The sequence below is a fragment of the Aythya ferina genome (assembly GCF_964211825.1).
Source record: "Aythya ferina genome assembly, chromosome: 1".
Taxonomy (NCBI): domain Eukaryota; kingdom Metazoa; phylum Chordata; class Aves; order Anseriformes; family Anatidae; genus Aythya; species Aythya ferina.
The window spans coordinates 164614963-164628695 of record NC_140296.1 but is presented as its reverse complement, the minus strand read 5'-3'; the positions used below and the strand labels follow the sequence as shown (position 1 = coordinate 164628695).

General features: G+C 42.9%; 2 protein-coding genes across 4 annotated transcripts in view; one reads left to right on the top strand and one right to left on the bottom strand.

Annotated features, from left to right (window-relative positions):
* Positions 1–8093, bottom strand: part of LIN7A (lin-7 homolog A, crumbs cell polarity complex component) — a 48681-nt gene extending 40588 nt beyond the window's left edge. The window contains exon 1 of one of the 3 annotated variants that reach the window (XM_084523814.1): positions 7667–8093. In XM_084523814.1, the coding sequence (XP_084379940.1) occupies positions 7667–7985 (319 nt within the window). In that variant the 5' untranslated portion in view covers positions 7986–8093. The remainder of the gene's footprint in view (positions 1–7666) is intronic. The other 2 variants (XM_084523812.1, XM_084523813.1) reach the window with 2 other exon arrangements.
* The window catches only part of LOC311438885 (uncharacterized protein), a 121191-nt gene continuing 114597 nt past the window's right edge, over positions 7140–13733 (top strand). Inside the window, exon 1 of the mRNA XM_084523840.1 lies at positions 7140–7229. The gene's annotated coding sequence lies outside the window, so the exon portion shown is untranslated. The remainder of the gene's footprint in view (positions 7230–13733) is intronic.

Here is a 13733-nt window from a genome sequence, read left to right as displayed (position 1 = left end):
AAACTGAAAACCCCTGTGAGAAACAGAGCTCACGGCCACCTTTGTGCCGTTGCTTGGTGTTGTATGTGTGCTACAATGCTGAGAACAGGAGCAGGGGGAACTGGAACTCATCTCAGGTTGCAGCCTTATTTCACAAGGTAAGTTATCTGCCTAAAATACAAGGAGCACACCTGGCATCTTCTGACATGGCCATACTGTTAGGAAGCAAAAAGCACTGTATAAACGAGCATAAGTTCCACTAATGGATTACAAGTCTATCAGGCTACAGAGGGGACCAGACGTACAACCACCTCTTTTCCAAAGAGTGCCTCATGGATTTTAAAGTCATCATGCCCTCTTAAAGTTTCTCTGGTCTGGCTCTGTATAACAAAGAACTGATACATTATCCTTTTATTCCTGTGATGATTCAGTAAATAGCATTTGACAGAAACACTACTGCCAAATCTACTGAAAAGTGAAGAGATGATGGTAAATAAATTTCTGAGGGTTAAAACTGCTGCTGATGGCCACAGTGATCCACCTGAGCTATTTCAAGTACACTCTTCCCCAATACTTAACTGGTTCCAGAGGGACTGATACCTTACGGTCTAGGAGATTTATTATTTTTCAGAAAACATGGTTGAATAAGAAAATCAAAGAGTTAGTGAAAATGGAGGATTAGTGCTTAAACTTGGGCTCTCATTAAAAAGAAACAGTAAAAATGTAATTTAGGTTCAGAAGAAATAAATTAGGAGTCTATTTTGGGCCACATTCTTCCTTATTTGATTACCCATGTTTACACAGAAACAATTAAAATCAATGCTTTGATGCTCTGTGCATTCATGGATACTTCATTGTTCTATCTTTTAAATGGTAACAGTTTTCCAATCCCTTCTGGAAATCAACTTTTCTAATATATATATTTTAACTATTACTAGTAAACTAGCACTAAGGTAATAACTCATTATAAGAAGCATTTCCTCGTGACTTTGGGGAATTGGTTTTGGGAAGTTCACGGTTTATTTAACCATTCTGTTTTGGACCTCAGAAAATCACATTCTCAAATATATACATACATCTCCTTCTGTATTTAACTTAACTAAGACCTGAGCTTGTGGTTTAAATACTCATTATTAAAAGAAAACTGCTAGGATGCAAATGTGCATTTCTGAATCAAATCATCTTATCTGAATAGAGAATCAACCATTAAATGTTTGTCATTCAGAGGGTAACTCTCCAGCAAATATCACAAAAGAAGATTAAACTGACTTAGATTAACTTTGAAAATCCTTGGATTTATACATATGTGCGGTTTCCAGCACATTAGTATTATTTTTTAATGTCAAAAATATATCATGTGAAACAAATTAATTGTGCATGATGGAAAGCAGATTTACAAATTTACAGTTAAGTGCTCTCAAAATGCTATCTATCTGCCTTTCCTTGGTTTCCTCTTAAATCCTCAACTTCTAATTATTTGTGCTTCTGAGTAAGTAAAATCAACAGTTTTACATAATTCATATTTTAAATTCTATAGCTTTACCTACAAGAACCTCGTTTTGTATCAGAATGACACAAGTCACCAAAGGCTTGTATTTCTTTTTTTGCATGTGCATGACTGTCATCCATGTTAAGGAGAGATGTGAATATATGTGTTGTGAAATGGGGAACAAAAAGGACAAATTATCCTCGTCACAAAGCTGAGAACTTCAGTAATTTGTCACTTTTTAAATTTTTCTCTGTGATAACATTATCAGGGGAGTCCAACTGGAGCTTCAGGATAGAATTAAGCAAATTGTTTACTTACAATTACATTAAGAGGTTAATCCTTTTTTCATTAGTTACACAAATGTCTCTTGGACATCAGCATGCAACTGAAGTGTGTACAAACCAGCATAGGGATATTATTTACAAAAACTAATCTTTCCTTTTCAACATTATCTATAGACAGAGAGAATACATTTGCTACACACACACACACAAAAAAAAAAAAAAACAACATCCCATGTTCTTTCTGATCATCTCATATTGCAACCTGCTGCAAATGGTGAATTCTGCACCCGCCCAGGGGCTTGTCACAGGCTCCATCCACTTCACCAAGTTTCAGGAGCAAGCCCCTTCTGGAGAACAAGCAGACGAATGTACACACATTAGTTGTGTTTACCACTTTGTTCTATGTAGGGTAAATTCAGGTAGATTACAATGATTATTTCATTGCTACCACCATCTCAGAATTTTTTTTTCAGCCTGACAGACCAGAGGGAATGGTAGGAACAGCTGCTCTCACAGAGGTGTCTCTCAAAAATCCCCTGACTTTGAACACAGCTTCTGATCAGTTACATGTTTCAGAAGTAAACACAGCTGGAAATTTAAGATATTCCGCCTATACACCCCACAAAGGTGGCCTAGTGTTAAGAACGCCACTACTTTTTGGAAGACGTTTCTGTGTCCGCGTAGCGCCAGCCATGAAGGCGCATTTCTCTGAAGAAAGGCAGTGCTGGAGGGCCCGCCGTGCCTGGTGCACACAGAAGATGATGCAATGAACTTGGATTCGTTTCCATCCCCTGAGACCATGCTCAGTTTCAATGTCCACATCATCACAAGCTGTTTCAGACCCGAGGACAGAGCCTTGTCCCTCAGCACGCGGCCGGCTGAACCCAAGCCACCTCGTGAGGCAGAGCCCCCCTTGCCACAGCGAACCCTGGCACCTCTTCCAGTTCAGGCTTCTACTGCCAGAGGTGTTTAAGTTGGACGTCAGCTTTTAACTTTTCAAACTGTCAATTTTTGCATCCCTGACTGAAATCAAAGATGACATTCAGGTTGGGACTTCCTCTTGTTCTTGCTACAGAGCTCCAAGAGACACAACTGAAATGCATACTTAGCTAAAAAAAAAACTCTTTAACTGCTCGGATCTTCAGAAAACATCCTTATATGTAAAACATCAATCGCTGGTGCAGTCTGCTTACCTGAAACCATCCCTTCATATAAATACATTAGGAAAAAAATCAAATAAATGTTGACACACTGATGTAAAACAAAAGAAAAAAAAATACATTTTGATCTGTCACCAGAATTGTCAATTGTTTCTGGTCCTACACATAACAGGCCCCCTTTTTTTCCCTTGGAAGAATGAATTTGGTTATTTATATGTCATCATCTGGCATACCAAATAGAGTAATATTAGACTTAAAGCGTGTGGCACTTGCAGAAATATTTTTCTGCTTTAACATGCTAGGCTGAAGAGCTCTACAAGAAATCTCTATGACAGATAGAAACGCTTTGTTGAAAGCCATGCAGGGAGCAGCATAACCGCTTAACACTGTTTTGAAGGGCTTAACCGCAGCGTAAAAGATATCTGGCCTTATGTTGCACCTCTGCCAAGGAGTGTATTTCACACTTTATGACTCTGATTTTCTCTTCCTGATGAGTATGCTGCATTTTTTTCTCCAAAGATAATATACAGAAACTTCTATTCAAAACAATTTCTATTACATACAAATGAATGGGCACCGATGGGGAAAAATCCCTATTTATGTAGGCTTTGAAAATGAAAAGAGAAATGACAAGATGAGAGAAGGAAGGAAGAGCACTCCAGCAAGCAACAATGCATACTAATGGTCAAACACCATTCAGCATCACATTTCATAGAGTATGTCTACCACTGCTATCAGCTGATGGCGATACCAAGCCTGTTTGAATTCTTATTCATTGTCACTAAACACAGTGTTTTATAAAGGATTTTCTGGAAGTTATGGGACACCTACTCCACTAGAAAAATATCTGATTGAATTGTTAAAAAGACAATAGGGATTAGCTATGTTACAGCTCAAGAGCAAGAAGTCTCTCCAGTTGCCTAGGATATATTTGAAAGAAGGAGAAATTTGGTTGTCAACAGCCAATAGCTATGACCTTGTTGTGAAACTTCACAGGGATTAAAATATCAGCACTGGATATTCAGTCTATTCAAATTTCTTCTTCATGTGATTAAGGATGAAAGCAGTGCAACCATCAGTGGCATGAGTGGTAGCTATATAAGGAAAAATGTAGTGGGACCTGGATTATTAATAAGAAGTCCCCCTTCACATTAAAAGATATTTCCATGCTCTTGATCATGAGATGGTCTTTGCACAGGCTAATTGTATAATATCTTCAAAAGCAAGAAGAACAATCAAGAAGTGCTCTTTTAAAGCTACTCTTCCCATGGAGAAAAGGAAGAGGGACTGAAGTTTCACAGAACTCCAAGAAAATAAATGGTCAGTTTCTTGTCCGAGCAGATTTTCATCTTGGAAGGAAGAGCGCGGGTAAAATTTTATGTAAAACGAGCTTTATGAAAAACTTGCCAGACTTTTAGCAAAACCAAAAAGTTCAGATGGAGAACATCTGTTAAGCCTTACCAGGACAATGCCTGCTACGAACTGCATGCCTTCATAGGGCCGCTCCTAAAATGAGTGCTGAGGGAAGCACAGAAACCTACTCCTCCCGGCATGTATCTGGGAGCACAGTGCCATTTGCAAAAAATGCTTCCACCAGACTGTGCTAATGCACCCTTTGCGTGCTTCACACCGATGAGGAGCTTCTTATCACTGTGTAACACGACTGGCATTGTAAGGAGAGGCACATGCAGTGCTGCTGGCCCAACACAGAGAACAGCAAGGCACAAGGTGCGACAAGTGGTACGCAGTTAAAAAAAATAAAAATAAAAATAAAAATAAAAATAATAGTATGGGCGTTGTTAAGCATTTCCCTTTTGGTTTGGACTGCCTGTTTTGTTCTTTTAAATGGAGGCAAATTAAACTGGGAGCATAATTTAAAATCCATAACCTGGAACACAAAATGAAAAAAAAAATCCCAACCTTACTCTTTTTGTTTGTCCGTTTATGAAACACAGCATTGTAGCTGTTCATCTCAACATGGAACCAAGTAATGCTTTCAAAGTTTCTAACATCATCCCTGAATCGGCCTAAAATATTCCCACAGTGTGCTCTGATGGGCACTGGGGATTACTGATGGGGTGCTTCCAATACGTGCTGAAAAGACAGGAAGGTGCACGTTTTCTTTCTTTTTTTTTTTTCTTTTTAAGTAAGAGACTTACATGGCTGTTAGAAGGTGCCTGGCAGAAGGCTCTTCCCCCTCACAAAGCTCTCAACCACTGGGCCCGTGTGCCCGCAGCAGCCCCCACATGTAGCTCCACTGCTATATGCTTCTACCCTGCAGCAGTTGCTGTTTCCTTCCCCTCCTCCCAGCAGAGCACCACGCAAAGGTCAGGCAAAAGCCTTGGAGATTAAATTGTAAGTGATTAAAATTTCCATTATTTTGTGAACTTGTTCCACATATTAAAAAGCCCTAATGGAACTTGCACACATTTGTGCAGGTAGAAAGGCACATGATGACAGGAATTAAGGAAATTAATTCCTGTGCTTTGGACTGAAGTAATCTTCCAGAATGTAATTGGCTTTCAATCATTCACACACAACATGCCCTTCACCTTTAAATGGTAATTCATTTTACCATACAGATTTTGAATTCCGTTTGTGTCAGGCTTTAGGAAAGCTCCATCATCATACTGGAACACAGTACATGTTTTGTCCAGGAGCAGACTACGTCAGAGCGTAACTTAGATTTCTGATGTATGCATCCGTATGGTGTTTTACCATTTCTGTGCCCCTTAGCAGGAGGAAACGCAAACACTCCCTGACCAGAGATCAAGCAGCCATTCAAGGCTCCGCAGTGCAATGTTATTAGTGCTGCCGCTCATGGAATGCTCTTTATTTTTCCGCTGCGCTGCGCTCTCTGTGGGACATGGAAAAGTGGTTACAAGTCTACAAGGCTCTCCTGGGCTATGTCTAGATCACAGCAGAGCTGCGCAAAGCACAGTGACAGTAAACATAGCCGTGTCTGCTTTAATAAAAGCAACAGAAATGTGCAAAATCTCACTACATAGCACTTTCCTTCTTCCGCGGCTGAGAGAGAAAGACTACAGAGGAAGTATCTGGAAGCACTAGGGTTGGAGTTGCTTCTGGAGTGTCAGCCCACCCGCTCCACTTGACGTAGCAGCAACCTGTTACGGGTGATGAAGCACACCTCACTGACGAAACAGCCTTCTCAGGCCAGGTGCGGTATTTAAATCTATTTCTCCTTGCCTGTATTTTCCTTTTGCACGTCACATCCTATCATTCCATGATGTTGCATCTCCCTCACACTACTGTCAGCCCTGGCTGACGACCAGGGAGACCGTAACATTGGCACCTCTGCCAAATGGTTAGGCATATCCAGGACACAGCAAACAGATATATATTATATTTAAATTGGGACTAATTTACATTTTTTGTGTACTGTGGATTTTTTAAAGTGTTTTTTTCGTGATGAAGAGGAATGTGTAATTCTGAAATAGTAATACTTGCCTCAGAAAAGCCAGGTTTGCTAATGGATTGCCATCTGTTCAGCCCTTTGCCAGGAAATAGATTTGTCCTGCTTACTGAAAACAGTATTAGGGTGAAACTGTAGATTACACAGTGGATTTCTGAGCAGTTTAATTTAAAGTGCGTGCTAGCACTTTGTTATTTCAGTAAGAATAATTTTAGATTCTCCTTTTCTACCGATGTTTGAATTTAAGCCATCTAGCAAAGTGTATTTAGAGTACTTTGGATATTAGGAAAATGCTGTTCACCAAAAGGGTTGTTGGGCACTAGGACAGGCTCCCCAGGGAAGTGGTCACAGCACTGAGCCTACTGGAGTCCAAAAAGCGTTTGGACAATGCTCTTGGACATAAGGTCTGATTTTTGAGTGGTCCTGTGTGGAGCCAGAAGTTGGACTAGTTGATCCTTGTGGGTCCCGTCCAGCTCAGGATATTCTGTGATTCTATGATATTTTGTGGGCTGTTCTGCTCTCAGTTGAGTTCCAGGAAAGCTGCCCACATCACCTTTATCATTTTGAAACCGTGCTCATCAGGCTCCTTTTGCCCAAGATTTACAGAAGGTGCTCTCTATCTTGCTTTGAAAGCACATCTTAACCCTCTAGAAAGAACATGTTAAAAAAAAAAAAAACAAGGCAAGAAAAAAAGAAAACAAACAACACTGGCCTAAATCACACCTTCAAGGGTAGAAGATCCATCTTCACATGCTGGGAGCCTCTCAGAGCTCCTCGATGCAAGTCAGGAAGAAAAATACATCAGCAACTCAATATGCTGTTTTGGGAACTGTTTGACCTCTTTAGCTCACGGAGCCCAAGAAGCAACACAACTCCGGCACCAGGTAAGTTATTCTCCCCGGCAACCCACAGAAACCCAGCGGCTGAGCCTTGCCAGGGGCACAAACGCGCGGCGAGGGAGAGGTCCAATTTTTCCATCCCGCGGGCGAAGGACGAATTGAAACCCAACTTCCAGACTCCGGCACCCCCTCGGCGAGGCTGCCGACACCAACTCGAAGCAGCCGGCGGGGTGACAGGGCTCCGCGAGGCAGGCAGCACCCCGACACCCGCAGCAGCAGCCAGGCCGGGCTCGGGGCCAGGCGGCGGGGGCGAGCCGGGCGGAGGCGGCGGCGACACGGCCGCGGAGCCCCAGCCCGGGGGCTGCCGGCGCTGCCGGTGGCCGCTCAGCCGCTCGCCGCCGGCGGACAAAGTTTTCTCGGCCGCCTGGCAGCCCCGCTCCTCCCGCCCGCCGCGGGGCCGTGCCGCGCCGAGCCGCGCTTACCTCTGTCCAGCGTGAGCGGCTGCACGGCGGCCAGCGTCGCCATGTCTGCGGCGGGGCTGGAGCCCGAGTGACGCGCGGCTCCGGCAGCGGCGTGGGGCGCGGGGAAGGGCGGGGAGGAGGCTGGCAGGGAGAGGGGGCGGAGGACGAGGGTGGCTCCGTGGGAGGAGGAGGAGGAGGAGGAGGAGAAGGTGGAGGAGGAGGAGGAAGAGGAGGAGGAGGCGGACAGGGTGCCCAGGGGAGCGCGGCTGGCTGTAGCCGGGGCGCCGCGATGCAGCGGGCGCAGGGCGGCCCGGCGGGGCCCGGCGCGGGCTGCCGGCATGGCTGCGCCGCCGGGCCCGGGGCTGCCGGGGGGCTGCAGCCGCGCCGGGCTCGCCTCGGGGCTGAGTGCCGGGGCCCTGCGGGCCGGGGGCGGCGGAGGGGAGGCGGAGGGGCGGGCCGGCTCTGGCCCCGCCGCCCGGGGGTGCCGCAGCGGAGGGAGGGAGGGAGGGAGCGGGGCGAGGACGGGGCCGGGGCCGGGCAGCTCCGCAGCGCCACGGGGTGGGCAGGACGGGCCCGGCCGGCCTCGGCTGGGGCTGGGGGCGAGGAGCCCGGGTGCCTGTCAGAAACGGGGGGGGACGTGGCCTGGCAGGGCGCTGCGGTGGCTGCCGCCTTCCCCCCTGTGGGCAGCGGTGCAGGGAAACGGCTGGGTGGAAGCTGTGCCTTCTCCGGCTGCTGCCATGTGCAGTACCGGCATTTCTGTGTTTGGCCAAGAAGCGCTGAAACTGCGGGGTGTTACGGGGGAGCATGGTGCTGTCTTCCTTCCCCATACCCACAGGGGAGCTGGCAAAACAGGACGAGAAAGTGCAGCAGCAGCAGGCTGCACCTCAGCAAAAGCCTTAACGGCGAGGCTATTTAAGCACTGGTATGGATAATTAGGGGAGCTGTGGAAATTCTGTCATTAAAAGTTTTAAGAGGAGATTAAAAATGCATTCAGCGGTTTTAAAGCTAAAGAAGCTTAAATAATAAATACCAGCCACCCACTTCTGATGAACTCAAATCAGCACAAATTTCTCTAATTAGTAAACAATAAACAGTGGACCATCCAGATATCTTGACAAGAAAATGTTTCGTTTGGCTAAAACGCTGAAGTCGAGAAATGAGTTCCTGGCAAGCAGTCAGTTTTTAAAAGTGAAATTAACGTAAGGATTTTTATTATGCAGGTTTTACATACTTGCAGAGCAGCTGGATTGACATAAAGCGTAACAGCGCCTCTAAAGTAGTCACATTACTGTATATTGGATTCAGTCCTGAGCAGGGAAGAAGTACGCATTTGGAGCTATAACAACCGAATGTGACAACTCTCAAACTGTTATGACACTTTAAAGAATCTACTACAGATATTAAAGTATGTTTAAATAATAGAAAAAGCATGGCGCCTAGTTAATGAGCCAATCGGGTTGTTTTTCATAGAGGACTTCGTAAGCCTCAGGCTTGCTCTTTTAAACTGCCATATTGCAAACCGACATCTTGAAGCAAAGTGCAGTTATGACAATAACTTTTCTATTAATATCTATGTAATGTTAATGCCAAATATATAGCTTCTCAGAAATATCCAACTTTAGAAATTGCAATGTTTGGGCTTGAGCTGGGTGCCTGTGGAAAGCAATAAGCTTATTCTGACTTTATCCTTTTTTATCTACTGCTGGTCAGATTTCATGTGCTCTGCCACAGGGGCTAATTGGCACTTGGAGGAGAGACTTGAATGTGAGTATTATCTGCATTCAAGGAAGATGAAAAGCAGTATTTGCTGAAATTAAACATTTCCTAATCAGCATAGCTGCACAGCTAATGCTCAAGGACATTAAAGAATTAGCCGAAGAATACTTAAAGCAACTGAACTGGGAAAATTTCAGAAATTGTCCAGCAGAATTCTTCTATTGCAGAAGGGGAGGTGGAATGAATCAGGGATTTGTGAAATGGCTCTCACTTTCCAGTGGCAATTCCCAGTAGAAATAGCAGACTATAACAGCACAAATTAGCAAAGAGAAGTGGAACCACTTTCATAGAAGGTGGATCATTTTAGGAAGAAGCGATGGGTCTGCCTCCCAGCCTGCTTGCTGATTCCTTGGGCTACACTGGACCTTTTAATTCAGTAATGTGTGATGTTTACTGAACCAACAAAACTAGACTGAATTAACAGAAACTAGGTTGTATGGACTGCAAACTGGCTTAGTGCCAGACTTTCAACGTGTAGTCAGCAGTCAGATGCCAGCAAACAAGACTATTTCTAATAGGATGCTTGACAACTTTGTCAATTTAGTATTTTATTCAAAGATCTAAAATGTAGATATAGAGGCTTTGGTCACTATGCTTTTAGATGACACAAGTTTTGTTTTGTTTTTTAAAAAAGGATCACCGTGACAGTGAGTAAATATTAAAAGAAGTTGTCCTTGAAAGAAGGAATCTCTGCCCTTCAAGATTTTCCAACCTGATTGGGCAAGGACTTGAGCAACCTGCTTTTGCTGCAAAGTTAGCCCTGCTTTGAGCAAGAGGTCAGACTGGATGTACTTCAAGTCCTTTTCAACCAAAATCATTAGAATCATAGGATCATAGAAAAATTAAGGTTGGAAAAGACCTTCTTTGATCATCTGGTCCAACCATCACCCTACTACCAATGTCACCCACTAAACCATGTCCCTAAGCACCACGTCCAGCCTTTCCTTGAACACCCCCAGGGATGATTATTGTATGATTTTGTAATCAAGTGTCTGAATTGCTGGTAAGAATTATCTGAATAACTGTACTGAATTATTACATTCACAAAGTAGTGTGTTTTAATGCCACTGCGAGCAAGTAATGAAGAATGCAATGGATACTTGCAGGACTGGAGATTGTCTTGGGGAGGGGTGTTCTCACGTAGCAGTCTCAACATACATTCTTGGTGTGATGTTGCCTAGAGGGCTCGTGTGATCCTTGAATGTATAGAAAAAGGAGTGGCACATAGAACTAGGGAAATGAGCACTGAGAAAGCACCTTACTGGAATGCTGTGTCCAGACCTGGTGTTTGTCTTTCAAGGTGGGAGATCAGCTTTGACATGAGATTTAAGGAACTCAGTCCAAGCTTACTGAAGAAAAGGGTAAGAAGGAACTAAATCACTGTGTGTAGGTAGGCCAATGTATATGGAAGAGGCGTAGTGGTGAAGGGATTTATAGCCTTAAAATTTATTGTTTTATGACATAAGGTGGCCCCATGGCTGGAAGTTTAACAAATTCAACCTTGAATAAGATGTACTATTCTGGCAGTAAGGATAACATAGGGACCAATTACTCACTGTTGCTCGTAATCTGAACAAAATTAGGTGTCTTTCTAAAAGACTTGCTTTGATCTAACTTCTAAAGAAAAGTAGAATGGCTGAGGTATTCAGGAGGTTAGATGAGATAATGATAGTGATCTATTACTCTCAGGACTTTTATGACCTTTTGCCTTCCCTCATGAGTTGGTGTTGCAAGGGCTAGAAAATTATTTCTACACAGCATGGTGCAATGGAACATGGAAAAAAAAATACAGCACAGCTCCAAATAGGCTTGCTGGCTGCCTCCACCTCCACCTGTCCTAAGCTTTGCATGGGATAATTAACTCCCTGGAACTAAGATGCTGCTGCATGACTGGAATACTGCAGTAAATGCAGCTATTTGCTTCAATGCCAGAGCCACCTCTAACAGATAGAATCCCTGCTTTCTGGTGGCGACAGAGGCCATACCACACTGGCATAGTTAAATCTGTTTGGGTTCTACAGCACTGTATTATGCCTTCTAGCCAAGTTCTACATGTTAGTCACTGGATTAAATGTCTTGTCATGACTGAATTTCACCTTGGGTACTTGCACATGGGTTCCTACCTACCTCTCCCATGAAATTTCAGCTTGCTGCAGGACTCTTCACATCCAAGTTTACATTGGAAAATTTGTTGGGCAGCTGCTTTATTTCACCAGAGGCTACAAAAATGATTATTTTTATTTTATAATATAGTTTTATCCTGCTTATACCCCTTTTTCTTAAAGCAATATGTTACTCCATCTCTTGTTATCGACTTGACAGCACTGGGGAATGCTGCACGCTCTATTTGCAGGATGATCAGCTGTATCAGGCATTCCCCCATCAAACATAGTTTGATTATATTTGCATATTGCGTGAAACTCCGGGTTATTTCAGTGAAGATCCCAGGTACAAGAAGCTTTCAAAATTATAGATCAGACCCTAGAACTGAGTCACAACACACAAATGCAATTGCAATAGCAATAGCCTTTTCTCTTTTTCTGTGCTGACCAGTGGTTTCACTTGTACATTGCACTTCAGTACAACTAAAAGCAGATTCCAGTAATGTAATATGGACTGTGAATTCTCAAAAGACTGAGGATTTTTTTCATCATTCAAATTTGCTTTTTGAGTGGCATTTTGCCTCTATGGGGGAAAGAATCCTTCCTTTTTTAAAACCCATCAGTTATTTCCATGCAGTTTCCATGGCAGAACTTGCTATATGAGACATCTAATGGTTTAACAGCAGTTTGTTTATTGGGCAAAAAACTGCATAAGTTTCCCATAAGAAGTGTAATTTAGTGCTTTCTGAGAATTATAAGCATTACTCACATGCACATTCTAATATCATGTAATGGATTACTTTTTGTAGATAACACAGTGGCTGTTTTCCCAGACACTGAAACTAATCTGGCCTTTAAAAATACTTCACAGAATCACACAGAATCACAGAATTTCTAGGTTGGAAGAGACCTCAAGATCATCAAGTCCAACCTCTGACCTAACACTAATTTTTTTTTTCTTTTTCATTTGTTGTTTAAGACTCAACTCCAGTTGACAACAGGGATAACAGGATCAAGCTTTGCTGAAAGATTCTGTATGGACCCCGCTGAACTTCAGATGTAGGGTCTATTCCTCAGTGCAGTGAGTTTCAACATGTGGTCTATAGCAGCCTGTAAGTCTATGTACTCTCTAAAAATAACTGCTGCAAAAGAAGAGCAAGCCTGCTGGGCAGGGCCCACCCCTTCTTTTAGGCCTGGAGGCAGTTTAAAAGCACCTACAAATCAGACCTTTTATCCTTGATCACCTTTGGATATCCTTGGTATCTGAAACTTGAATCTCGTTCCCTTTGTTGCCGTGACTTATTGTGGCTGCTTTAAGGACTGAGTCTCTGTGTGAAGTTTTGTCTGTACAGAGGCTCTTTGAGAAGAGGGCAAATTGCCCTCTGTAAGGCCACAAGCAACTTCATCTGGCTAATTCAGTGCCAGTTCAGGTTTCATCTACAAGCACCATATCGGTAACATCAGCATATTGACAATACATGAAGTCACACAGATCATAGCTAGTGTTTTTAGTTATTTGAAGAACTGAACAAAAGCATTATCCACCTACCTTCTTTGTCCAGTGTATTAATATATACTTCAGATTGAATTTTTGGATCAACATGATTTATTTTAGAACTCTATGAATGAAAAGAAAAAAGAGGAAAAATGTAGACTTTTCTGTGGAAACATGTTTATTGATTATGCTTTACTGGGTTTCTCACTGTTTACATCAAAAGATTTCTATACAAAATAAAGGAGGAGAAATAATGTGTTGTCATGAAATAGACAAACTTGACCTTAAAGGATGTTAAAACAGCAGAACATATTTTAAATTGTTCCAGAATTATCAGTGGTGAGCTAATATGCAGTGACTATGCAATGGTGCATAGTCAAATGCGTAGGCGTAGAGAAAAAAAAAAAAGTGCAAGGGCAAATCATGATTCCATAAAATTGCAACAGCTAATTAATTTGGGGATGTGAACAGTGCAACAGATAACACTGGCTTCAACCTTATATTTACTGAAGCTGTTAGCCCTGTGTTCATTTTCAGGTGAGATCAGTGACATTATGATATGCATCTGAAAATGGGTGGGACCTTGATTACAAGGAGTTATTGTAATTAACTCTGATTTTAGTATACTCTGTAAGTATCTTTCTGAGCCCTAAAAATTAAAATATGATTGAAAAGCCCTTTTGGAATCTAAAGTGCATTTTCAAATTTTAATTAG